The sequence below is a fragment of the Pygoscelis adeliae genome, unplaced genomic scaffold (genome assembly GCF_000699105.1).
Source record: "Pygoscelis adeliae isolate BGI_AS28 unplaced genomic scaffold, ASM69910v1 Scaffold71, whole genome shotgun sequence".
NCBI classification, from domain to species: Eukaryota; Metazoa; Chordata; class Aves; order Sphenisciformes; family Spheniscidae; genus Pygoscelis; species Pygoscelis adeliae.
Genome location: NW_008824356.1, coordinates 11868611 through 11895483, shown reverse-complemented (window position 1 = coordinate 11895483; position 26873 = coordinate 11868611). Strand labels below are relative to the sequence as shown.

The 26873-nt window shown below is 36.4% G+C and overlaps 1 protein-coding gene across 1 annotated transcript in view; it reads right to left on the bottom strand.

The window, feature by feature from the left end:
• Positions 1–24136, bottom strand: part of TTC8 (tetratricopeptide repeat domain 8) — a 35536-nt gene extending 11400 nt beyond the window's left edge. The window contains exons 1-7 of the mRNA XM_009319433.1: positions 24114–24136; positions 19557–19620; positions 18263–18352; positions 14523–14567; positions 7942–8027; positions 5878–5965; positions 2006–2116 (exon numbers count right to left, since the gene is read on the bottom strand). Of these exons, the coding sequence (XP_009317708.1) occupies positions 2006–2116; positions 5878–5965; positions 7942–8027; positions 14523–14567; positions 18263–18346 (414 nt within the window). The 5' untranslated portion in view covers positions 18347–18352; positions 19557–19620; positions 24114–24136. The remainder of the gene's footprint in view (positions 1–2005; positions 2117–5877; positions 5966–7941; positions 8028–14522; positions 14568–18262; positions 18353–19556; positions 19621–24113) is intronic.
• Positions 24137–26873: the final 2737 nt, after the last annotated feature.

Sequence of the window (26873 nt, the reverse complement as noted above, 5' to 3'; positions counted from 1 at the left end):
GAGGGGTGTTCCAGCCCCTGATCATTTTTGCGATGATCGCCTCTGCGAGTGACAGTTGGTGGCGGTTACACCGCGTTTAAATCTGCCGCTGTCGCTCCTGGCCCCGCCCCCGCCTCGTCAGCCGCCCTGGTGAGAGCTGCCGGCTCCCGGCGGGTCTCTGCGCTCCCCTGTGGGTTCCCCGGCTGAGGACACCCCCCTGTACACCGCGATCTGCCGCTCTGCGGCAGGACGCGCCTGCACTCGGCTCTGCGAGTTGTTTTTTACTTTTTAGAAAAAAAGGTTGGTCAGAAGCTTAGCATGTGCAATAGGCATTTGCTACCTTTTGCACAATGCCTTGTGATACACAGTGCTGTGCAGTCGTTCTCCCAGTATGGTAACGCAGAGTAGACTTATTTCCCCAGCCAGTGTCTCAAATTATTTTCAGTGCTTTGTAAGTCAACTCATGAATTGCTCTGAGCACAAATGAGAATATAATTGCATATGAAGAATTATTACGTGCCTCTGAAAACAGGAATCGTGGATTTATTACCAAAATTTGTACTAGCTCGGATATGCCAGTTAAGAGAACTATATTATATAAAAATATTAGCTTGGATGTGTGCTACTTGGAAGATGAATTAGGGTGACCTCATTGCTGTAAATAACGTCACACTGTTTCTGAGGAGTGCAAGTCAGCAGAGGACTCTGCCCCACATCAGAAGAAATAAATTAAAAGACCAAAACACGCTTCTGTGTTTAGAGAGGATTAATTTCTACCTGTGTACCGTAGATACACTGTACTTTCAACATGACTAAAGAATGCTTTTATTTAACCTCAGCAGCGTATTTAGCTATGAAAAAATGTATTTCTTGTAATTAAAGGAAATAGTACTAAAGCAGTCCCTTTAAAAATAAAGGTTTTTTAAAATCAAACCAAAAAAGGTCTACAACTCTTCCTACTGTCAAAAGGTAGTGACAGAGAAGAAAATCTCCGAGTAAGATGCCTGATGCATATATTCCACCTGTGAGTCTATGTAATGAGAACAGGCCTGTGCTGCAGTACAAATCTTTGCTAATGAAGCTATAATCCTGCACTCGGGTGCCAGTGCAAAACTAGATCCTGTCAACTATATGCTGCCCTTTAATAATTCCTTACAGGGTTATGCAATGTTATGTATGGTTCTGCAAAATAATATCCATATTAAAAACTGTTCAACAATTCAGAAGGAAAAGCCTCCAAAAATTATGCAGCTGTTTTCTTCCTTGCTGAAGGACAAAAAGGATTTAATATGAAAATGGATTAATGCTTAGGGGTTAGATGAGAATGATGGGAACAGGAAAGAATGCCAAGTATGAATGTAGACAAAAAAAAAAAATTCGTGACTTTGTTTAAAATGTTTGTTCTGGAATAGCATCATTACCAACTTTCAGTGAAAAACAATATTAAGTCCACTGTTTGACATGAAAATACACACTTTTAAAATACAAAATACATGGTTACCAAGCTAAAATGAAACTACTTTAAAACTAATCCTACTTAAAATAACATCTACTTCCTAAACTAAGAAACATTCACATTCCAGCTGTTCTCACTGGCTTAAGAAACTAACAGTAACACATAGTGCCAATAAAGACAACATTGACGAGTACACTATTTTGCTATTTAATCCTGCTAGCAGGCTGTTGGTGACTTGAGCAGTTTTAGTACGATAAAACATAGATAAACTAGACCTAGCTACATGGACAACATCTGGACCACTTGACTTAACATGGACTTGCTTCTGTGTGTCAAGGGTAAATAGGGTCTCACTAGTGTGATTAACCATTTAAACAAATAAGCCTGCAAGGCTCCCCCGACATTACTTTGGTATCTTTGTGTGTAATGTTACCTGTTTTGCATTAGTGATACCGAAAATCAACATAGTTAATTTTTGATGACCTTACGGTTATTTTCAACTATTGGCTCTTTTTTCTTGCTCAGGCAGCTAACCTTGGCTATAATAAGGATTGTATAGTGGGTGCATACCTCGTAGATTCTGGCAATTCCACAAATAAGAGTCACTTCTCCAGGAAATCGATCTAACCCTTGCTTGAAAAGGTTCAAAGCTGTTACAGGCTGATCCAAGCGCACATACACCTAAGCAAATAAAAAGTGTATATAAACGTCAAAAGTCTGACTTTTATACTTCTACTGCTGTTTGACAAGGGAGATAAATAAAAGGGATGACACCTCCCTTTATGCAGTAAACCGTTAGCTGAGATAGTGAATAATACTGGGAAAATAATGGAGTGAATACGGAATAAATCTCTGTAATGAAGATAAAATAGGCTAATTAAGATAATTAAATTTGCATGCATATCATCTAGACATTATTAATTCATCTGGGCATTACTAATTAACCAAAAAAGTATCTTGTTATTTATTATCATATCAAAATAATATACTTTGACACTGAGGTGAAGGTACCACCTTGAATATTTTCCTGTTTAATATATTTTTAAAAACTCATGATTAGGCTTGAAAGAACCAGATCTTCAGGTTGATAGTGCTGGAATACCAAAATATTTTACTTAGTCAAGTAAGACTGCACTGCACAGAGCAGTGACACTTTCAAATTTCCTTACTGCTCTGCCATCCTCCCCTGTCACAAACAATAAAGTCCCGTAACAGAAAGAGGGCAGTTTGGTCTCTGCGATTTTGGCTTCTGTGTTGATTATGAACAAGATGTGATGTGGATAACGTTGTGTGAGAATTGGATAGAGGACATCAACGTGTTGATAGAGACCACCTCTGCAGCTGTCTGAGAGTAAAACTGTAAAGTCCTCCTGTTGTGGGGTATGGTAAACACAGCTACAGCAAAGGAAAAAACCCCACACACCTGCTTTGGGAAACTAGATGGCTAGAGCGATTAATCTGTCTCCCACTGAGTGGAAAAGTGTTTTGAGTGCTCCTGTAGGATAAATATTACATTAAATAGTGTTAATACTTGATATGACTAAAAAAGGGAAAGCATCTGTGACTGGTATCCTGACACAAACATTTTGTGATGCAATGTAAGGAAAATATCAACATTAATGGCACACCTGAGAAACCTCCAAACACATTTTCTGCTTCTGCCCTTGAGCTTCATGGACTTTTGAGTGCCGACAATCAAAATACTAGTTAAAGTCATAAGTTCTTTATTTGCATCCCTATAGATATATACTGCTGTAGACATTTGCAAAGAATTCTTTCCTATGACCACTCAAGTGACATTCTTAATTGTCAAAGAGCTGTTGGCTGTGAGTGCCTCCTTAGTAAAGGGACTGCCATTTCAAGTGGATCACTGACAAAAAGAAAAAAACTACAGGCAATTTTTTCCAGTCATTTTGCCAATGTCACTTGCATTTCCTGTATTAAGCTAGAAAACTAATTCCTTCTTGTGAAAAGCAATAACAGAGCAAGGGGTTTGGTTTTTCTGGGGGGCATGGTACTTGGTAGACTAGGACTGCACTAATGACACCATCAATTAATACACTTTAAATCAATTTATACCTAATGCACTCTATCTGGGCATGTTGCTGTATCTAAAAGAGACTTCAAGTCATTTGCTACAGTTTTTCATTTATAAACCATGCAGCCGTTTCTGATGAATTTTATGTCTGCATTAAATTTTAAACTTTAAGTAATTGTCTCCATTGTGACTGTCACACTCCTTATTTTCTTCTAGCAACAGTTTTCTACAACTAAATTACTCTGTGAAGAGTTTCAGTGGAAAGTACACAGATGAAAGACAATACATGACAGCTGGGTATGACTTCTTAATTAAGAAGAACTTTGGCTGGTTGTTTTATTCCTAAGTATCACCTATGTGACTGACTTGTACAATTTATCCTAAATACGTGTAGTAAGCCAGTGCACACTGCCATACCTACAAATAATTTCATATTTTCTTTGTTTGAACTGAGAGAAAATTTTAATTAGCTGGTTTTTTGTTTTGTTTGCTTGCTTGTTTTTTGATCTGATCTAGCTATGAAGCACAGCTATCTTCATAATCTTAGGGAAAAAATGTAAAAAATGGAGGACAGGAAACTCCACCAGATCTGCTCCTTTTTTATCTTTTTACGTTTGTTTATGAAGTATGTTTTCTGAGCATTTTGACTCAAGTCTGCTCAATTGCTTCATCTGGAGGTTCACTCCAAAGATGCACTCACTACAGATCCTCTGTGCAAATATTACGCTAAGGCAACACAGCCACAGTACTCTACTACGTAATTCCCATATCCAGTGGCGTATCACACTGTCCAACATCTCTGCAGACTGTAGAACTGCTGTCCAGATGACTGGCAAAAGAAATTAAAAGATAGGCGGGACAACTTCCACCTACTTGCAGCTGCTTTGGGGAGACCTGCTCTTTAAAAGTACTATAGCTATAGTCAGTAAGTTTTAGATGCTAAACGCAGAATGGCTCCATTTTCTTTTTGGTATCTCTCTTATCTCTGCTAAAAATATCCCATTACCAGCTCTTCTGGGTCATGAAATACTTTGTAACTTCTCAGCAGCCCCAACTTCTTTAAAGAAGTTTTCTTTTGGTCTTTTATCTTTTCATAAATTACATTTCAAGGGAGAATTAGCTTTCAGGAAAAGATTTTTAAAAACCCAGATAGCTGTTGTAATAATGAATATAAACAGAAAACTAATTGGTACTGTAGTATCCATCTGTTTGCACAGAACTTGATGCAATCCTATTATTTTTTTAATGGCTGCTTAACTCCAGTCTTATCTTTTCAGTACTGTCAGATTGAGCTATATCTCAGTGCCCTGCTCTATTGCCTGTCCACCCACAGTCACTAAATCATGTTGTGCAATGCTTTATACTTGAGCAAGCTGGTCTGTGGAGTGGGAGTTCAAATGCAGCTCCTACCCGAGCTAGTAATGATGTGGGGGGATGCATATCTCCCATAACTAATCACTGTTTGTTAATCCAATTACTCTGCCAATTTAATCACTCCGTAGCTCCAATGTTTTGCAGAACGACTGGTAGTGACAGAAATCTAAAATTACTAAGCTCAGTTGAGTAAACTAACTCCAACTCCTGTACTGAAGACAAGTCTCCAGGTAGCAATGATGATCATTTAAATGCAAAACGTAAATTGCTCAAGAAATGTAAAGGTAAAGCAAGTATCATAGTATGAATATCTGAATTATCCTCTAGCAGTGATGACTTTTGGATAGGCCTGTGACAGCTGTCTTAAAGGGAGCTGATAAAGAGCAACTGATTTCATCTCCTTCTAGGACAAGAGGAAGAAAAATGCAGTTTTAGTTTCTCATAGGCCACCTTTTCTTGAATGTCTTGGAAAATGTTTAGAATCTGATGTGTACCCTGGTAAACAAGTAATTGTGAGGCTTAGCTGTGCCACTTGTTCTTTTAAAGCTTTTAATGCCTTTACTTTGACAGAACATTCTCTGTTTCAAGGTCTCCGATTGCTTCCTTTAAGCTCACTTTGTTTTGATTTTGGTTGTGAAATTAGGATTTTGAACTTCACTCTTTGCTTCCTGATTTATTGCATTAGTTTCCTAGGAGACCATATATAGCTATATTGTTCTTCATACTGGAACTCCAATAATTCTTTAGCTATATAATCCTCATTGGAGTTTAGAGCAAAGAATACAGTAACGAAGGAGTTGTTTGGGTTTGGGTTTTTTTTTAAATGAAATCTGGAAGCTCCAAAATCTTTTTGTAAACTATAGTCTCAATTTCAGCTGTTAGCATGTATTGTCTCAGGTCTATATGGAGATCACAGACTATTAAACTTAATGGTGTATCAAGCTCAATACTCAGCTATTCTGGTGTATGGACTTCTCAGGGATAGTCTGGAATTTCACTTAATTCTTAAACAAGCAAATCTATGACTTACTTTTGCCAAATACAAGATTGTATCAACCATGTCCTGTTGCTTGAGAGCTGACTTAAATTGTTTTTCGGCTTCACGATATAATCCTAACCTAAAGAGACAACAGATAGATATAGAAGGTATTTGTTTGGTTGGGTTTTTTTAAAGAAAAGCTTATTAAATAATGAAGCAGTGCACAGTAAAACAAACATGAACTGCCCAAAAGCATACTTTAAGGTCATATATTTGTGTGCATGTTAACAAAACCCATGCTGTTAAATATATTAAGGTTACAAAGCAACCATTCAAAACTATGAAAAAGGCAAATTAATGAAATTTGGCCCCCTTTTGTACATGCAGCCTTCTGGTGCTAATTGAATAACGATGTACTCATTTTCATAGGACTCCTTCCTGCTCTTTGTACAGAATGGACAGTAGAAAATGAGCAATTAAAGTCACACCTCAACCTCTACCCACATGGTTTTGGAGCAGAATTTCCTCACTCGTGACAAAGATCATGTAGATACTCTCCACTGTAAAGTTTAGGGAATGGTTAATCATCTCTAAACCACTTTCACCTAGCCTCGTATGGGAAATGGTGAAATTTCTGCTGCTGATATTAAAAATCTTTAACTGTGTGTTGGAAACATGCCATATTGTAAACAGCACCACAGCTTAAGCCTTCCAAGCAGATAAGTTGGGAGGGGGCAGTATATAGCACATGAACCTCACAGAAGTCTGCTTCATCTCAAAAGCATTTGTTTTGCAGCATTACTGTAGAATATTTTGCAGTAATCTATAAATGCTATATAGACCACAAAATTAAGAGGATTGTACCATTTCAACAACAGCAAAAAGGTACACTTTCTCATATGCAAATTGCCTTTTCTTTCCTTCAGCCAAAGAGCACATATACTTGGTGAAGAAACACAAAACACACCCGGAACAAGTCAGCCAAAACAAAGAAACACAGTCAATGGGGTCATAAGGTCATTCTGGATCCTGGAAATACATGTGCCTGCTTGGATGCTTTAGTTTCTATAACACTATTCATAAAAATCCTGAAAGTGATGAATGACCTCTAAGCTAAAAAAAAAAAAAAAAAAAAAAAAAAAATCAGTAAAATCTTCTAAAGAATGGCAAATAAAAGTTAAGGATAGTGAAGAATTTCATTAGTTTGGGCATCTAAAAAGAAGCAATAGTTTCAAGCCAAGATACAACATGGAATTTTAAAGGGTTAACTGCTTTGTATTATCAGCCTGTTCATACAAGGACTGCTTATAGAATTCTAAAGACTGCAGATGATGCTTCAGTTTTTTAACAACCAATATGGTTCCATATGTTTTACATTCATGGGACAAACACATTGTGAAGAATGAAAGGGGGAGCTGCCTCAGTACTTGTTTGAATTATGGGAAGCAGGGTTGTATCAGGAGGAGTTTCACCTGATTTGGTAGAACTGGCTGTTACAAGCTTAGCTAGATCCTCAGCAACCACTCTGAACTGCTTGCAACAAGCTCTCCTCCCCACTGTTGCCACTCTTTCTTTTAATATCGCTGCACAGTGTTGGGGTACTCCTAAGTCACTTGTATCAGCTGCTCGGGTATGGGGTGCCAGCCCTGAGGCCTTGGCATCTTTGGAACTGGTACTTCTTTCTTGGGAAATGTACCTCTGGCAGAAAGTGTCTAATGTGAATATTTTTTTTTATTATTATTTCATCAATCTGAAGCCCTCATTGACAGTTAATTTTTCAAGCTAATATTGTAATATTCATTTTGTGTGGTCTGTTTTAACAACAGTTCTTTGCATTTATTTACTAACTTTTCAAATAATGACTTTGAAACACATTAACAAAGGTGAAGATGCAACTAATTCAGTTACTTAAAGGTACTCTATGTTGATGCCTTTACCTCAAGCAGTTGAACATAATCTCCTTGTATATTAAAGGAGATTTAACTGTAAGCACAGCGCTCTCCAACTAAATACCTACTCAACTATTTCTCAGTGTTCAGCATTGCGCAATGCACCCAGCAGTTCAGGTCCCGCACTCATACTCACTGATCATAGAAGAAATGAACAACGGCTTACCTATAGTAGCACTTCCCAATTTGGACTTTCCACCACCAGTCCTTGAATTGTGCGTGCTCAGTGGCAATGGCTGCCAAATCTAGAGCCTTCCAAAACAAACCCATCATCTTAACATTAATACCTTCAGTGTTTACACAAAGAAAAAGAACACGCAGTGAACAATGTAAAGGTTTTTGTAAAGAGAAAATTTTGAACAAAAAGTCCTGGTAAACTTGAGGTGGGGGCACCGCTTTATGTTTACTATTTTTATAGCTTAGCGCATAAAGTAGCTGAAAGGATAATTTGTCCCTATAAGAACATGTAATCCAAATAGCTTCTAGTAATTCAAAGAAAAAATATAAAATTAATTTGATCAGACTCCTGAAGTGCTGCCTCAGAATATACAGAATATTTGCGTAAGCCTTTTTTTTCCCAAGCTTCCCATCCTTGTTCACTAAAAGTTGTCAAAAACAAGTAAAAATATACTAAAATAAAGAAATCAGTTCAGCCAGTTTGAAATACTGTAGAAATTGTCATGTCATTGCTAATATCAGGCTGCCTCCACTCCTGGGAACTCTCAGATGTGTAGAGTAAGAAATACTTCTTCCTTTAAAAAGTCTATGATGTAAATAACTATTTTATGACAGGTAGGAAAAATAGATAAATATTCTAAGAAATAAACAGCTATTGAAGAGGGTGGAGGTTTAAAATCTTTTATCTGGCGTATTGGAAAAGTAGGTATGCTAATCAATGTGCTACCATCAGCCACCACAGACAATCTATGGCTTTTCATGTTTTAGCTGTAATTTCAACATTTCTGTTAAAACAAATAGATGTGTGTTCTGTACCAAAACCTACCAAAGAAGCAATTGTTAGTGTTCCTTTTTGTTAAATTCCTTTTTGTCCCAGAACGTATCAAAGCCATGCTATGTTTGTTACTTCTATTTTAGGGATATCATCAGAAATAGTCTAAAAAGCTTTAATGCAGTATTTTTGTAACAAAGAACTGACCCTTTTTTTTGTTTTCATAAACGTTTTCCAGACCACAGAAATCAGAAACTAGCTACCTATTAGGAACAACATGGAAAAGTTCTGTTCACTGGCCACTCAGTAGCAGAGGAACCAGTAATTTCCAGGAAAAAAAATAATCGGAATAATTGAAATACTAGAAAGAGCCTAATTTAGTGACATCTACCTCTGGGTTTGATTCCTGTTCTTCCTGCTAGCAAAATGAGGCTGCAAGTAATCAACAGCTGTAGATTTGACATAGCACAGCAGAGTCAGCAGAGCTATGACAACTTAGACAAGTTGCTCTCTTTTAGCTCTGTGAGAAAGAGTGATTTGTTTTCTGTAGCAATTCAGGCTAAGGAGTTGCACGGATGCTGTCCTCAAAGAGAAAGAGACAGGTGTCATTCCCTGCCTCTGTGACAGGAGAGAGAACACTGAGGAGAGCTTACAACTCTGAAGTCACTATTTCTTCCAGCTAGGTGGAATCCTTGAAGACCTCAGATGGCAGCTCTTATCTTGGTTGCCCTTTGTTTCTTAATGGCTTTGCAAATTGCACAACAGGGCCTCTGGACACTACAGCTGTAATGGGGAAGAAGTTTGCTTCCAGACAGAAATTACCGGTTTCCCTTTCAGACAAATACTTTCTTTCATCCGAAGGTATACAAGCAATTTTGTCCCAGTACTGGCAAAATTTGGGAAGGTAGTTGATGTTAACACATCAGTTACTTCTGTTGTGTTTACAAATGTAGAAACAATGCGTGTGTCTGTCAAATACCACATCTGCTTCTAATGCAGCATGAGCAGCCACTTAAAATGAGTAAGGATCATACTGCAAATAATGTTCTTCAAAGAGCTTTCCTTAGAGTGCTCTGATGACAAGTATTCAAGGAGAAGGACTGAATTTCAAAAAACGATCCCTTCTGTAGCTACACATTCAGCTTTCTTTCTGGTACCCTAATTATTTCTGATAACTATTTTATGCAAGGCTAACAATTCTGGCTGCTATTGGAAAGTGGGAACTAAGACTGCTTCAGGCTTAGCAGACACTAACATCAGCAGTTTATCTGTCGGTGCAGATCCTGAACTCTTACTGGGATCTTATTACTAACATCAAGAAACAAAGCATGACTTCATTTTGAAGTTAGTTTCTGAAATTAAGTCCTGTTTTTATACTTTCCTATTAAGGAAGTAGGAAAGGAGTAGGAAAATCCTGTTTCTGACACTTTACAAGTGATCACAAAAACTTTAATTCAAAAATACTACAAATGTCACCAACATTTCTAAAAAGTGTTTGCCTGAAAAGGCTTTGTGCATATCAATGTCAGCTTTTTGCATGCTGACTAGTTAGACTTTCTGCTGGTATTACAACAAAATCTTTTGACAATGTGGCCTTTGAAACGTTAGTAAATTGATTAAAATAGACTTTTAAAAGTCAAAGCCTTCACCTTGCCATGTCAATACCAACTGCTAGCATATTTCAATTTCAGTTTGCTGCAAACTTTTTTTTTTTTAATTGCACAGTTTAGGTAAAAATCAATGTTCAATCTGCAGACCATGTTAATTTAAAACCAATCTACAATAGCAGTAGTAACTGTTATGCCTATCCTGCACTCCTGTGCATTGCTGAATGTTGGTGCAGTCATACTAATAACTAGAAGGGAAAAACAGCATGGATTGTGGATTGGCAGATACTGGTATGTCCTTTTAAGGATTTGTGCTTCTAATGTACATATCAGAAAAAAACCCACACTGATTGTCCCAAAAGTTTTAATAAGCATTAGGATATAACTCATCATCTGGAAATGCTGGTCAGCTGAAACTTTTACTTTATAGAGCACTTCGCATAGTTACTCATGTATGCAGAAGTCCATTTCAATAACAGCCTTAGCCCTCGGAAGCCTTTCAGAACAAATTTATTTTACTCTCAGTTCTTACATTTGTGCAAATAAAGATAATAAACCCCCCTTAAACACTTAGTGGGTTTTCTGTTTAAAAAAAAAGTTTTTCTTAAAGAACGAATCAGAGCCGTTTTTAAATGAAAAAGAATGTAGATTCTTTAATTGTAACTGTATTGAGCATGATTCTGAGATTCATTTTTTTTACCATTACTTTCCTTAGCTAAACTTATAACTAAGACTTCCAAATTGTCTACCAACTGTAACTCAGTATAAAACAGCTTGCAGGGTTGTGGTAATTTACTATTGTATTGCAAAATTAAATTGATAAATGTACATTTGTTTGAAACTTAGTAATTTCATACATAGTACTGTATGCACCAAGAAATTAGATAGATGGAAACGATAGCAAGCGTCTGCAAAGTTCTTGACTAAAGTCTTATTTGTAGACAAATCAACACAGGATATATAAGATAGCTGAGTAAATGACGTTAGCCATAGTCAATTTAACACAATTTCTTTTGGTGAGCATCTTCCAGATTTCTAGTTTGTAAATCTAACATAATTCCATTATAGATAGATTTCTATCAGAGACTATAAACTTCAGAGTATTAGGAAGAACTAAGGACATATCAGAGGTCATGACTTATAGCTCCAAGTATATATTGTAAACTCATTGTTCTTCCTCAGGACAAAGTGTCTTGTCATCATTACCCTGTGAATAATGGCAGAATACGATGTCACAGTCTATTGCTGAAAAAAGTAGCAGCTGAACTATTTCTGGACAAGTCTTTTAAACTGCCCTGCTCTTACAGCATTTAGCCCATAAAATGGCTTTTAGAAATACCTCAAGGGGTACAGAAAGTCAGTTATTAAGTATATGTGTTCAAAAGGAAACAAGTCAAGAACAATAATGGATAGGGTAATAGTAATTTCTTCAGAGATGTGTTTAATTTTTCATTAAATAAGATGAAAGACTTTTGAATACATTTTCAAGTGCTGAAAAAGCTCAGTGCTTCTCTCTTCTTCTTGCATCCCCCCGTTTCTGATAATTGATAGATTACAGATGTATTTACTTTTAATTTGAACTGAGTTCCTAGCATTATTTGTCCAGTTGAATGCACACTGATTAATGATATTTTTCAACTGAAATTGCCGAGGCTTTTTTTTTCTTTCTATATGCTGGCTGAATACGAAACAGAAGATAAATAATAAACCTGCCTTTGCTTCTTAAATAATAATGCAGTTGAGAACAGTACAGACTGTTCCAGATCAGCACAGTGACAAAGGAAGGATATCGTCACTACTACTTTTGTGTTTCATTTGCAGAACTGCAGGAGCTGGTCTTTCAATTCTACCCATGCAGAAAGTCCACCAGTAGAGGCTTTTCAGTCTATACAGTCACAAACTTAAGCCAATTTCTCAAGCTTCCAAGCCTTCCAAACTCTTTCATCTCATCTCGCACAGAAAAGTGGTTTGGTTTTTTTTTTTCAAGAATGTGCAACATCACACAGTAGCAGGTAATACAAAGATGCAAGAAATGTCAGTGAACGTTCTAATGGGTGATCAAGCAAGATCCAGATCAACTTTTAAATAGTTAACATACGTGCTGTTTCTCTGCTGAATCCTAAGCGACCAAACTCTTCTCAGGGAGAAGCAAGAAAATGAATTAGTGAAATGCCATTGGTACGAGAGGTGAATAAACAGTGATGCAGCCAAGTATAAGCAGAAGTATTTATTTTTTTGTTTAAGAAAAATTAATGCAGATGAGGTTCAAAAAGAAGGGGGGACAGTTTGGAGAATAGAATTATATTGAAAATGGTGTAGAAAGCGCAGAAAAAAGTGGAATGAAAGCAAACGAGAGAAAGCAAACGGAACAGTTAAAAAAAATCTCTTCAGAGATACACATTACATTATAAAGGCATCTTGTACTGTGAAGTGTGATTCAATTCTTTTTCATACAAGATGCTATCATTAACCTAACATGTTGATCTCCCTCTCCTTACACAATAAACAGTGGTGACTAAGCTGACACTTCTTTGCTTACGGCTATTTATTCAAATGGCCTAGGCTGCATAAAAATCCATAGGCAAAACTTTTCCAGCAAGACAGTGGTTCAGGATTCTCAGCAAGGATTTCAAAATACATGCAGTACAGTGTAAAAACATCTTACAATTTTTTTTCTGGAGTGCTTGGAAAATTCCTTCCATTATATGAAATTATCTGTCTAGCCTAGAGATCCTGCATGTCCTTAAAGTGTAGGTCACAGGCACGTGTGGCATCTTATCAAGTGACCCTTTTATTCTTAGTTAACTGAGTTCTCAGTAACGTACAACATAAATTTTAATTATTAGTGGCATAAAACCCAGGCACTTTCTTCATACTCAGAATCAGAACATGTAAATGTTACTTGCTATTTCTCTCTGACATTTCTGACACTTGCACTTACTGTTTCAACCATATTTTGGATTAATAGTGCATTGCAATTCAATCCTCTTAAAAGAATGCTATGCAATAAATTGACAGTGTACAACTATAATCATTTGATACTAGATTAAAAAGCTTCACATAGCAGTTACATTTGGAAATGGTTCTGATCTATGTCAACAACAACAAAATATTTTCTTGTGTGTTATTGATTAACTGGAGAGTTTAACTTCAGATCTAATCACACACCAGTTAGTAGTATTGCAGAAAATCCAGTAACTGTTTAGTCAGCTATGCATTATTGACACAAACAGTTCTTTCAAACAAACTTCAAGCAGAAATTTTGATTCCATTTCAAATGGGTGCATATATCTAACACAGTAATGAAATATTTTGACACTTTATTCATTGAATAAATTAATTATTTCCCTGGGTGAACTGCCAAAAAAGTTCTGCAACCTTTAGCGATTTCTGAAAGTTTAAACAATATGTACCCAAACTTGATCTTACCCATTCAGCGCAGTAACATATGAAGAACCACAGAAGAAAAATTTTGGATAGGGTAAAAGGGGAAACTGTATAATTAGGAAAACTTTTGGAGAATAAACGTTATAGACAATCGTATGGACAATATAATCTTTCTCTTGAGGCCACAAAACACCTCAGCACTATGGAATTAAATTTCTAGAAAAAGTGTCCAAAGTCCTATTGATATTTTATTTTTCCACAGTTTCACCAAATATCTTTCTTTTCTTTTCACCCAAATGCCTAAACAATCATCTCAGTAGTTTAAAATGTCAAATGATATTCAGTTCAATCACTAACTATTTTGTCAGATATTTCACCTTCCTCTGTTAAGGGACAGTCTTCCGTAACTTACTGCTTACTCTCAAGCCTTGGGAACTCTGAACTTTCTAGGCAGTTCAGCTACCTGACATGTAGTTTCAGCTACTGCTCAGGCTCCAGTAAATTCTGTTAACATGAAATCATTAGATACAAGGATCTTATACTGATAGATGAGGGACCTAGTTTTAAGCATTAGAATGTTTTGCTTCTCAAAAAAGAGAGCAATCTGTATCTTGGTATTTGCAAATTATCATCCCCCATTATCATCCCTGTAAGAAACTATTTCTCTCTCTTAAACAGCTTTTAATGCTTCACTTCTGTACTCAGATGTGACATACTACCTGGATCCTTAGTTAGCAGAATACTGACAGAAATAACTGAATGATACTTAATAAAAACTGAAAATGAAACATATGAATTACTCACATTTTTTACGTCATTTTCATGGTGAAAAATATATTCGAACAATGCCTGTCAGAAGAATATTTAAAACATTGTCATATTTGAAGATAAAAATTGATAATATTATTTTAGAGGAATACAGAATCTTGATTATGTTAGGCAGAAATTAATTCTTTGTGAAAGCAATCACATTCACACATCACAACTGCTGACATTTACATTTAATTAAAACTTGAATAGACAAAAACTATAGATGTGCTACATTGTTATTACAGGAAAGCATTTTAATTCTTAATTTGTTGCAAGAGATTAGTGGAATTGTCTCTTGTCTTTGTTCCTTAAAGTCACTTTAAAAAAAAAAAGAGGCAGCTATAATTTGAAAGTGAATATAGATTTGAAAACCCGGTACCATTTTCATTACTTTTTAACTGTAAAATCAACAAGTGATCTAAAAAAGACTTTTTGCAATGTATAGTTAGGTGCTTATATAGCGCAAAATCTACTGGAATTAAACATAGGTTTATTAAGGATGTAAGCTGAACAAATTTTGCATTAGGGGAAAAAAAAAAAACTCTAAACCCTACAGAACTTTGGGATCTGTAAAGGAAAAAAATATTTTTTATTTGTAAATGATAAATGCTAACAATATTGTGCTTCTGAAACTCAAACACACCATAATAATACCAAAGCTTAAAGAAGTTACATGCATCGGCTATGCTGCAGTAACTGCTCATAAGCCCACAACAATTGCATGGCAATATAACTGCATCTTTACTGCTGTATAAAGCTAAGCAAGTCATACTACCTTGTAGCTGTTCTGCACTAAAATATAGAAGAGTATATAACAAGTAATGGGGGTGGCATTTTAAGTGAATAAAATGATGCTGAAAGATACTAGATAGCTAAATGGAGACTGGAAGCCTCTATTCCCAGAAATGTAGTATGAGTGCTAGTAACACAAGGTTCAACTGAGTTGAACCTTGATCTTTTTCTGCATCCAAATCCTAGGTCTTAATTGTTTCAAAATAACAGAATGTTTTTCTAAATTCTTATTATTCATTATAAAAAGCTATAAGAAAATATTGCCCTCTGAGGAAGGAAATACAGAACGAGACAGCAGTCTTCTAAGGGCTTCCATGACTCTTCTGTCAGCTTTTCTTAGACAAAATTCTTAAAAGATTTACCTTAAGGAAACTAGAGAATTACTAATGAATTGTCATGTCTGGTGAGGAAAGTAAACTACAACCTACTTTTCTTCTACTTTTGGTCAGAAAAGATTCTGAACAGATGATTAAAAGACATTAAAGAATTATAAATAAAAACACATTTATAGGAAGATTAGAATAGGTGGATAACAAAAGAATAGAAAATAAAGAAGTAGCAGAACATTTCCTGCTCTAGTTTAATAACAGTGAAGCATTCAGTAAAAGTGAGTAAATCTAAAGCGGTAAAAGAAATGTGTTCTTGCATGGCTGGCACGAGGAATTTACTGCTGTTATCTATAGGCCCTGACCTTCAAAAGGATTTAAATGACTGAACATTTACTTGGATAAAAATATCTAGAGTTATCTTAACAACTCTATTAAAAATCCACAAGCTAAAAAAGATAAAACTTCCTGTTTCATGCCATAAACCAGTTGCTAACTGAGATTTACCAGAGGCTCTCTGGCGACAGGTGATACCTCATATATCTACTATGGGGTTTCCTGCGATAGTCCTTAACACGGCTGATGCTAGTCAGAGAGAAGCCACCGTCCTGTATACTTCAAAATGTCAGAAGACCTAGTCGTGCAATGAAAAGATAGATAATCTAACTTAAAAAAAAAGATGCGATGAGTATACTTTGCAAACACATAAGGAATAAGTATGTAGGAGGAGTATATACCAACATGAATACACAGGCTAATTATATGAATTTAATAGTTGCAAGAGTTATCATCTTTTTGCACCTGGGAGAGGTGACAGCTCGAAGAGTATTAAAACCTTCATCAATGATTCTTAACACAGAGTGCAGTCTGCAGTCTCACCTCCTGCTTTGGCTTTAGCCTTAATGCCGTCTTGTTTAAAAAAAGTCATAAATCCACATAGCTCCAAATTTAAACTTAGATCTTACATTCTGTGTGAAATGTTAATGTCATAATGTATTAGCTCTATAATACTGACAAGTACACTCACTGCCTATGGATGTTTCTATGACTGTTGCTTTACATTTTTTGGCTTAAGCCTCTTTTCATACAAAACGGAAGACAGAGCTACCCCATTGTCCCAGAAAATGCTAATGAAAAAAAATTGTTAAAAACATATATGTTTCTCATTCCTGAGAGCTGTTGCTGAGAATAAGTATTTCATCTGAAAGCTAACCTACCTACTTAAATAGTATATAGAGTTACCAAACACAATTAAAAGCTAGCTGTCTTCAAGCAGAAGAACTAAGCTTAGTTTCTTATGGCTGTGTCTTGTGTTTCTTAATCTTTCCCAGGTTTCTTACATTCTCCCTATTTTACAGACTGATGGATTTAGAATAATGTGTGTGCTGGCTGATTGCTGGCAAGGACATAATTGGACAAAAGGCCTGCAGTTTTTTCAGAACTGATAAAGAACTGACTCGAAACTGCCCTCAGATGATAGTTTGGAAGTCTTTCATTAACTCGCCAGACTAGAACTTACTATATTTGATATCTATTCTTCTGCCTAGTTTGGTTAAGAGGCCAAGGGACAGAGATGTAAGGAGCAGGTGAAGAACACAGTGCAATCACACAAAATTTATTTCCTTTGAAAACCACATTGAAAAGCAATGCCCTACAACAGTCTAGATCAGGTTTTAAAAAGCAAAGGAATTTGCTAATCGTTTATGAGAAATTATTAACTAAAGTTTTGGACTGGAGGAGCTAATGTCCACCAGCAGATTATTAGGTACTGCTAGTCTTCTAACAGTGTTCACCACTACGTTTCTCAAAATAGACTGAATACATACAGGTTCTTTCAACTCTAGGTTGCTAGCCAAATATAGCTCCTGAGAGCGTGTCTGACAGTCGTTTGATACCTTGTGCAAAATGAGTTGTTGGTCTCAGCCCAACAGTTGTTTTTTGTGAACAAAGTATGCACAGAAAACATCTTCATCTATACAACTTCAACTGAAAGGCCACAGAGTGATAAATCACTACACAACTTTCAGGTCCCTTCCACTCAGAGCTGAAACCCGTAAATTGGGCAGGTAACCTGGATAAATCTGTTCTACTGGCGGATAGTCTCAGTTTCAATGGCTGTCAATCATAAGATCTTAACTGAAAATGAAGAAGAATTCTGAACAAAAAGATGAAGTCTTTTTACATAGAAAGTGTTAACTCATGCCATAAAATCAAAAGGAAAAATCCAAACCATTTGAATATTTGTAGGCCAGGATTGCCATCTATTTGTACACAGAACCGCATTTCTGGACACTAATGCTGGTTTTTTTCCTCCTGGCTTTTTTTTTTAGTTGCCCTTCATCACTCCTGTCTGCATAGTTCAAAGTTATTTACCAATGGAATATTTTATTGTACACAAATGTTCTTCCTAGGTTATACTTTCAACATAACCTCTTCAGACATATTTTCAATTTCAAGTCTGGTAACCACCGTCAAAAGATAAGTAACGCATTATTTTTCTGAACTTTACATCTACAACACAGTTCATCATTGTTTGTATCCCCCATCCCGTTAAATGAGCATGATGTCAGAAAATAAGAAAAAGATATCAAAACATTAATCAAAATAGTTACATACCTTTGCCAGTTTGGGTTTTTGAGCATATTTTGCTAAATTCAGTCGAGACAGATTTATGAAAGGGCCATCTGGATTTGTTAGCATTGAAGCCTGAAGGGGAGAAAGAAGTTTTTAAGTGGGAAGATCCCCCACACTTTTCCTGAAAATTTTCAAAATATTAGCAGTATACAAAAAAACAAAAAACCCAAACAAAGCATTTGTAGATGCATTGCTCTACTGTGCAGTACAGACTCTTCTTACTGAATTTCATCTTTTCTGAAAGCCAGGAATTTGTCCTACTCCCATACAGTCCCTGAAAGAGGCTGCATGAATTACCTTCTGGAACTACCTTTTTCTTCCCTCTCTCCACTATTTCCATAATGTGCCTAAGCATGTAGCTTGGACTAACTGCTAGGTGGACTGAAGGTAGTTGGGATACATAACAAAAAAATCTTCAAGAAAGATTTAGGAAGATCAGTTCAAACCTGCGATAGTGAGAAGATACCATATTTTGCCATTATTGTGATGTCAATCTCTATTACATATTCATGCTAGTTACAGTTTATTCACTTTGCCAATAGAACAGGATAAAACCAGTATAGTTTATTTTCCTTATCTTCTGAAGTGACAGACACTGAGAGATTAGTAATTGTTTTGTAGTAAACCGCAAAACTTGGAGAAGGTTTCAACATACTTACGGTGAAATCACGTCATAGTCTTTTCATGGCCGTCAGTGAATGAGACTCACAGAACTTGTGAATTTGGAATTTATGTGAATTTTTATGAACTTGTGAATTTATGTACATTTTTTATATAAACAGATTAGCAAACTAACAAGAAGTAACATTTTCAAACTCTACTTTGAAAACAATTTCAGCAAAAAATTAAAAATGCTCACCTCCTCCAAACTTGAGTTTAGATGCAGCTTTTAAGTCAACTACAATGTCACTATACCAGATACTATGACCAAGAAAGCCATCATTCCGAAAACAAACAACTCACCGTTCCTAGCCTGACATATCTCCCAGAAGCACTAGTAATTGGACGAGCTGTGAGAGCTGTTCGAGGTGTTTTTATAGCCTGTTCCATAGTACTTGGCCGTCCACTTTGCGTGCTGGGTCTCACAAATCCTGTAATAGGTCTTCCTGATTGGGTTACTGGCCTGAAGATGTTAAGCACATGATCCTTATGTTGATGGTATTTATCGATAGAGAATTTAAACACTTATATCTGAAGCATTTCATTTTCAGAAGTTAAATTTAGGATTTGCTCATTTGTAACTAGTCACATTTTTAAAAAATAAACAATCACATACCTAACGGCTGGGCTGGGGCCTCCACCTTGGCTAGTTCCAGGGAGTTTCAAAGATGTTCCTGGTCCTATAAAGTAAGAGCATTTCTCACTTCACATTGAGATACTACATGCTTGTCCAGGGGACTTTAAAAAATGATTGTGTCTTACAATAAACTGGAAATTTCTTTGTTCAAACTAAGGGGACATAGCACTAGACAAAGAAGACAAAAAACAAATATTGCACTGTACTACCGATAAATTGTCAGACTATTGCAAGAAACCTGCCGCTATGAACATGGTTTTCTCACTTTGATCATTCCCATTCTCTCCCACATCCCACTTGGGGAGAGCAAGCGAGCAGCTGTGTGGGGCTTAGCTGCCTATCGGGGTTAACCCGCAACAATTCTAAAGAACATCTTAGGAGCAACAGATAGCATTGAAGTAAGAAAGGTTACTGGAACAATGAGATCATGCTTATTTGAAATGGTATATTTTCCATCTGGGACTAAAATAGCACCCAGACTTGAGTAAGTAAACCAAAACCTTCAGCTACAGGGCAGACGGAGAATGGTATCTCATGTCTTTAGACCCATGTAGGGACCCCACCAACAATTTAGGGCACAGTAAAGTTCAAACTCATCCATATCCAAAGGTCACCAATGAAAATAGTGAATTGGCTTGAGCCCAGGTGAACAGATGAAGGGTCCCCCTTTTCACATATTTCTGTTTTGACAGTGGATCATTAAGAATTACTAGTTTCTGCACATAGATTTTCCATCACCTTCACTGATACTCGATTATAGTCAGTTTTTCTAACCTCCTAAGTGAATGTCTAAGAGATGGTTTTAAAAACTTGGTTAAAAGCAAGATATGACATCTATACCTTCTGGTCTGTTCACTACTTGTTACCGTGTACAGAAAGAAATGAGATTTAAGTTGACACAGCCAGTCCTTGACAAATCACTGTTACTCATCTACTCACTTCCTAGATACTTGTGAACTGCTTTTATTCCAAGTGTCTCCAAAAACTGAAGTTAAAAAAATAGGTAGTTTCCTTCCTTCTTTTCTTCCCCAAGATAAGCCCCAAGTTTGCCCTTTTTCAGTCTTCTCTCTCTCCCGCCCTCAAGTTGTAACTACCTCTGAGATACTACCAGTCCACTGCTTAAGCAAGTTTAGTAGACATGTCCAAATTGATAACTTCTAACTCAATCTAAATACCTTCTGACTTTTTTAATCCATGCTGATACCAAGCACCCCTGACTCCAATATTATAGTAGCCACTTGGCTACAGCTGTATTTAAAGTTAAATAATACAAAAAAGATATTAACCATGATTTCCTTGGTAAAACCAACTAACTATGTAAGTGATGTTAAAATATGGACCAAAACTCAAGATTCTCTCTCTTGTGGCTGGCCGTACTTAGCATCTCTGTTGCCTACTTGCTCTTTATAGTCCTGTGAATCTTGAATTTTTTACTCCACAACAGAAAGGGTGGACAGTCCACCCAGCAGAGTTTCTAACATGATAGCTAGGGCACTCTTCTGAGAAATGGAGAAAGTGGCTTTCAACTTTTCAGACTAGCAGACAATGAACTAGTCTTCCACTTGCTGAGCCTTTTTTTTTTAACTATTGCAATAATATAAAAAATGTAGGGCATTAAAATCCCTTTTCCAGACATGTTTTTTAATAACTACAATTGTTTTGTGCTTTTGGTAGGCAACAGACTGGGAGAATGCTTACAAGATTTAGTTCCCTTCATCTCACCTAGGCAACTCAGTCCTTACTTCGAGAATCCCAACTGAACTAGCTACGAATAGGCATCAAGAGGCCACAGCAGTGCATATGGCCACTAACAGCGACAGAATTTAAGAGCGTAACTTCAGCAGTTAGTGATGACTTTAGATGACTCCTTTAACTCCCTAGTTAATAAAATAGCTGTGATTATCCACAATGCCAATTAGTATGAGTTTCTGAAAACTATGTTGTCAAGGTAACACTTTTAAACAAGATTACAACCTTAGCTGATAAAATTGATGGTGTTAAGAGTCCAAAGGTAACATACTGGGAATTTTCTGTAAAATGATGCTATAGGACATTTTTATTAATAAACAAGATAGATGGAAAATTAACACAGCAAAATTATAAAAATTTAAAAACTGGTGGAAGACAGATTTCATTATATATGTGTGAAGAGGAACCATAGAAAAGTAGTTGTTTCCAGTGGACCCTATACAATTTAGTAATTTTTAATAACACAAGACTGAGAGCAAAATCATTATTAGGATAGTTTAATCTGGAAAATAAGATAAGGACAGATGCAAAATTGAAATGGACATGTAACTGATGCAAAAGGATTTGAACTGCTTAGTAAGTGAAGTACAGACAAAACCAGTTGTAATATGGGAGGTATGACTATGCATTTTTAAGTTTGTAAGCTATAATTATAGTGGGGGAGGATATCCTGGAAGATTTGCCGCAGTAGAAGACCCTGAGTCAAGACCAACTATGGCTAACACACTTTAACAGCAAAAGAAAAAGCCCACAGTCAGCAAGCACCCATTTTTATTAAATCATGTGTAAAAGTGGAAGTGATCACAAAATCACAGAATGGTTGAGGTTGGAAAGGACCTCTGGAGGTCATCTGGTCCAACCAGGCTCAAGCAGGGCCACCTAAAGCCAGCTGCCCAGGACCCTGTCTAGACGGTTTCTGAATATCTCTGAGGAGGGAGACTCTACAACCTCCCTGGGCAACCTGTGCCAGTGCTCAGTCACCCTTATAGTAAAAAAAGTGTTTCCTGATGTTCAGACAGAACCTTCTGTGTTTCAGTTTGTGCCCTTTGCCTCTGGTCCTGTCAATGGGCACCATTGCAAAGACTGGCTCTGTCCTCTTTCCACCCTCCCTAGTGATATCTGTGCTTACCTTTTTTATGAAAGTGTAACAGAAAAACACTTCAGATGTATAAAGAAAGTAAAATCAAGCTGTAGAAGAAAAACTTATTTTCTATGTGTCAGCGGACTGTTGTCTGGTTTGGTGATTACAACTGAAAAAGCATGCAGATTAATTGGAAAGGGTTAAGAAGAGAGTTTCAAGACTCAACTCAAAAATTAAAAGATATACCTCAGAATGAGAAGATTGTTTAGCTTATCAAAGAAAAGATCACTGGATGACTTAATGATTGTTTTAACTATTTACTTTGGAAATATACCTGTGAAAATAAAGACTTCTTATCAGGCTTAAAATGTACACAAAGAAGCAACAGCTGGAGCTATAGTTGATAATTCCCACTAAAGATATGGCATACACTGATAAAAGCTAGCAAATTTAATAATTTACTAAAGACTACAGGGCGTTCTTGCTCTGTGGAAAGTTCTTATACTTTCTGAAAAACTACATACTAGCTCAGGCACATCTAGTGGATTTGAAGCACGAATAGCAAAGTCTTATCTCAATGATTCAGGAGTGCAGGCTACAGTACCATATTGATTTTCTTTGGCTTTGACATCTGTGACACACTATCCAGAAAGTCACCTTTTTTCAGTTTAAATATAGTATGAATGTATTTTTCCAGAACACCTTATTTCTCAATAATAGTCATCAAATGATTTTTCTTGGCAGATGGCCTCTACCACAAGGGGCATAAAATCAAAGTCTAAATTATATTATTATGCTGTTTTAAGAGAGATACATGTAATTAGATTATCATAATGTATAAACACAACTTGAGTACTGCCTGACTGTTTATATGTGACCAAGCATGTAATGACAATTTTAAAAATGTAATCAGATAGATACGCAATTGCCTACTTCTATCCAAATGAGAAAAGCTTTTAATGCTTCAAATGTTAGTTCTGGCCTACATCCAGTTCTTCCCTTGAATTCCTTGACATGGTAGGTGGTTGAGAGCCACATCTAATAAGATGCATAAAAATTCCCATGTGGATTGTACTAAAGAAACAGAGAAAAATACAAATAATGCCAAAAAGTAGTGGAAGACTACTAATTACTGCCCACTTAAAAGGGAACTGACGAAGGTGAAAAGAGCTGCATACAAGAAACGACGACAGGGCTGAAGAACTGCCCTGGGAAAGAAGAGACGAAAAAGTAGAGAAAAGCAGAAGAGAGAAAATGAGTTCAGAAAATGTTTGCGGGAAATATTACAAAAAGGTGATGTCAGATTTGGCCAGACTGTTGCCTACAGTACAGGCATATGGACGAGATTCACAGTCCATCAAGCGCATATATTTTTCTCTAGTTTCCCACAGTGCCTAAAGAAGCCAGAAAGGAGTAAAAGAAATCAATGCACTGATGGAAAAGAGCTAGTGAGTACAGAGATGTAGAGGAAAAGCTGACAAAACACTATTTGTCTGAACCCCCGTCTGATGGGGGGGTTCTACATCAAGGTCATGCGGGGTATCTCAACATTGCCATGCAACCATAAAACAATCTAAAACTCTTCTTGTAGCAACAGCTAAAAGCCATATCAGGTCACCTCAGTATGTACTATTTTACGCTAGATGACAATCCTGACCAAAAGAGCTCTTGTTGCTTCAATGTATTTAAGTGAAAATCGTTCTTACGTGCGACTTGAGCAATGGCGTTTTCATCTAGCATCATCTCTGCGATTCCTTCTTGATCCATATCAATTTCATCCACGTACACCATTTCTGTCAAAGCTCGTGTTTTCAAGCTCCAGGCAGCCTGAATAAGGACAAAGTAAAAAGAAAAATATCTTCAAGACACCAAGTAAATAATCTAATCAGCAATTTTGCCATTTTTTTATTATTATTCCCTTCACAGTTTTAATAGGCTTGAATAAGGTATTGACTTAAACAGCTGGGTATATCCATCAGTTGCCTGACGGAAGTGGAAAGGGGACCAAGACTTTAGACAACTCTTTTGGAGTGGAACAGTTATGGTCACTGAGTTTGGAGGACAGAATTTCATGCCTCATGAAAAGTTATGACTAATTTAGGTCACAGGCAACTCTCTGAGATCTTGTGCTTTTGAAGAAATCCCCAGCCACCAGTGCCATTCAAAATTCACCACTGACACACACCTTATTTAAATTGGGATAGGAGAGGAAGGTAAGTAAACTGCTGTAATGCAAAGTAATGCCCTCCCCAGGCATCTGTAGAGAAACAAGGAAAACCGTTTAACCAGCAGTTAAAGATACAGTACATTACTATCCACAAGCGACAGCCTTTAGAAAGATAATCTAAAATTCCTTTGTTCAAAGCATCAGCTCTAGAAAATGTGTAAATGTATAGATTAAGCATCTCAGATTGAGAGATTATTGGAGTACATGTTAGTGAAATGAACTGACAAATTACTTCATTAAATGTCTTGGAGGATTGTATGAGCAGTGTGGAAAGGCAAGCATAATTCTAGCCTATGTGACAAGCTTTGTGTAGACCATAGAGACACCAAATCAATGGGGAAAAGAAAAACCAGTGGCAGCCATACAGAAGTACCAACAAAGTAAGTGCAGATCCAACCACTCTGATAACTTAATATGCCTGTAATGTACTCATAGAGCTGGCACGATAAAGGGAGCCACAAGACCAACACCGATCTTCCTTCAGATATTGAACAGATCATCATAAATTTTTCAGAGTAAAAATCACTGCCAAAACAATTAGATTTGTTTCTAATTGTACAGCAATTTGGTGGAAAAGCATGTTTAATATTTGCTAAGGAGACATTTCAAAAATAGAAACAGACTGATGCTACCTTAATAGAACTGAAGGTCAAACAAATGGAAACACTTGTTCTTTAAATAAGAGGTAGGAGAAGATCTAGACCTCAGGCTTATTTAATAATTTAAGTAATCATTTAATGGGACACTTCTCATTCATCATGTCTCAGACCATCCCTTCCCTCTACACTTCCCTCATACTTCCATGCAACTTTATAACTGTCTATCAAAAAGAAAGTATATCTAAAAATGTTGAGATATTTAATTCTCCTTTTTAAAAGTGCTTTCTTCCAAGCAGAAGTAAAGGAGGGATTTAGCCAGCCAGTTCAACCACAATTAGAAACCTTTGTTCAAGTATGAAGAGAAAGGAACAGGGCAGGATGATTTGAATCTAGGCCAGACAGACATAATCCAGATCTGCTTTATTATCTTTTAGTTTCTTCTTATGTAGTAGGGTGACAACCTTTAATTAGCATTGAGATTTGCAGTTAGATGTTCAACACCCTTAACTGTTTTTCATTATTCTATAGAAGTATTTAGTTTGTTGAATTTTTAACACCTTGATGGTACTCTGCTTTTTTCAAAGACATATATGTCTGAAGACATAACCATGTGTATATTGGGAATATGCTGAAATTAGAGCTCTCAGTATAGCCGAACACAGGCTAATTTCCTAGTAAAGAGAAGAGAAGCTGCCCACAGTAACGATCTTTTCCTGGGAATTGAAAGTAGCAACTTCTCTACACTAATTGCTAAAACTGGGGCCAGTTCTTAACATAGACATAAGTATATCACTGTGATTTTTCCAATAACAAACATGAAATAGTGTGTTTTTAAAAGCAACATATCTCTTTGTCATTACTGGACAAATGTCTGTCATAGAAAAATAGATTCCTTAGACCGCTGTTCCAGCCTTCAGCTCCTAGTCTCAGGCTTCACAGCCAACAAAAAATTCAAATATCGCATATTATTCCTTAATTAAACATCAGTCTGTAGACTAGAGTATTGCCTGCAGCAGTGCTTGTTACAGGACTCCTGATCAAAACAGCAAGAGAGAGAAAAATGTCAAATTCATTACTTAAACTATAGAAAGATGACCTTTACCTTGGGAGACAAGAAGACAATTCAAAATTCCTAACTACTAGTTACAAGACCCATATGAAACAGAAGTATCATTTCTATGCATGCACACAGTTATGCTGAATATCTGAAAAATCAAGGTGTGGGAAAAGGAATTAGAAATGTCTTCTGACACACAAATACAAAGGGAGATGTAGGAAAAAGATCTTTTTTTCCAAAAAATTAAATGAAAGTTCCGACACCCTTTTCATTCATTAAAAATTTGCTACTTATTCATTAGAACTACGGCATATGGCTATTGTCTTACTTTTAAAAAGAAAACCTGAGAGATGTACACTTCTCTGTTTACACAGACCCTCCCCAACAAATTTTGATTTTTTTTTTTTGGTTCATAAAGTAAAGGTGTCTTTTATCACGAGACTTAAAACTCATGCAAGGTTCAAGGATTTTCTTAACAGCTCAGTAATTTCAACTTTTGCTGACTTTCTATAAAGAATTTGTACCAGTAGTCCTGGTATTACCTATAGCTACTTTATCCTTGTATGAAGCTTACTTTCTGTGT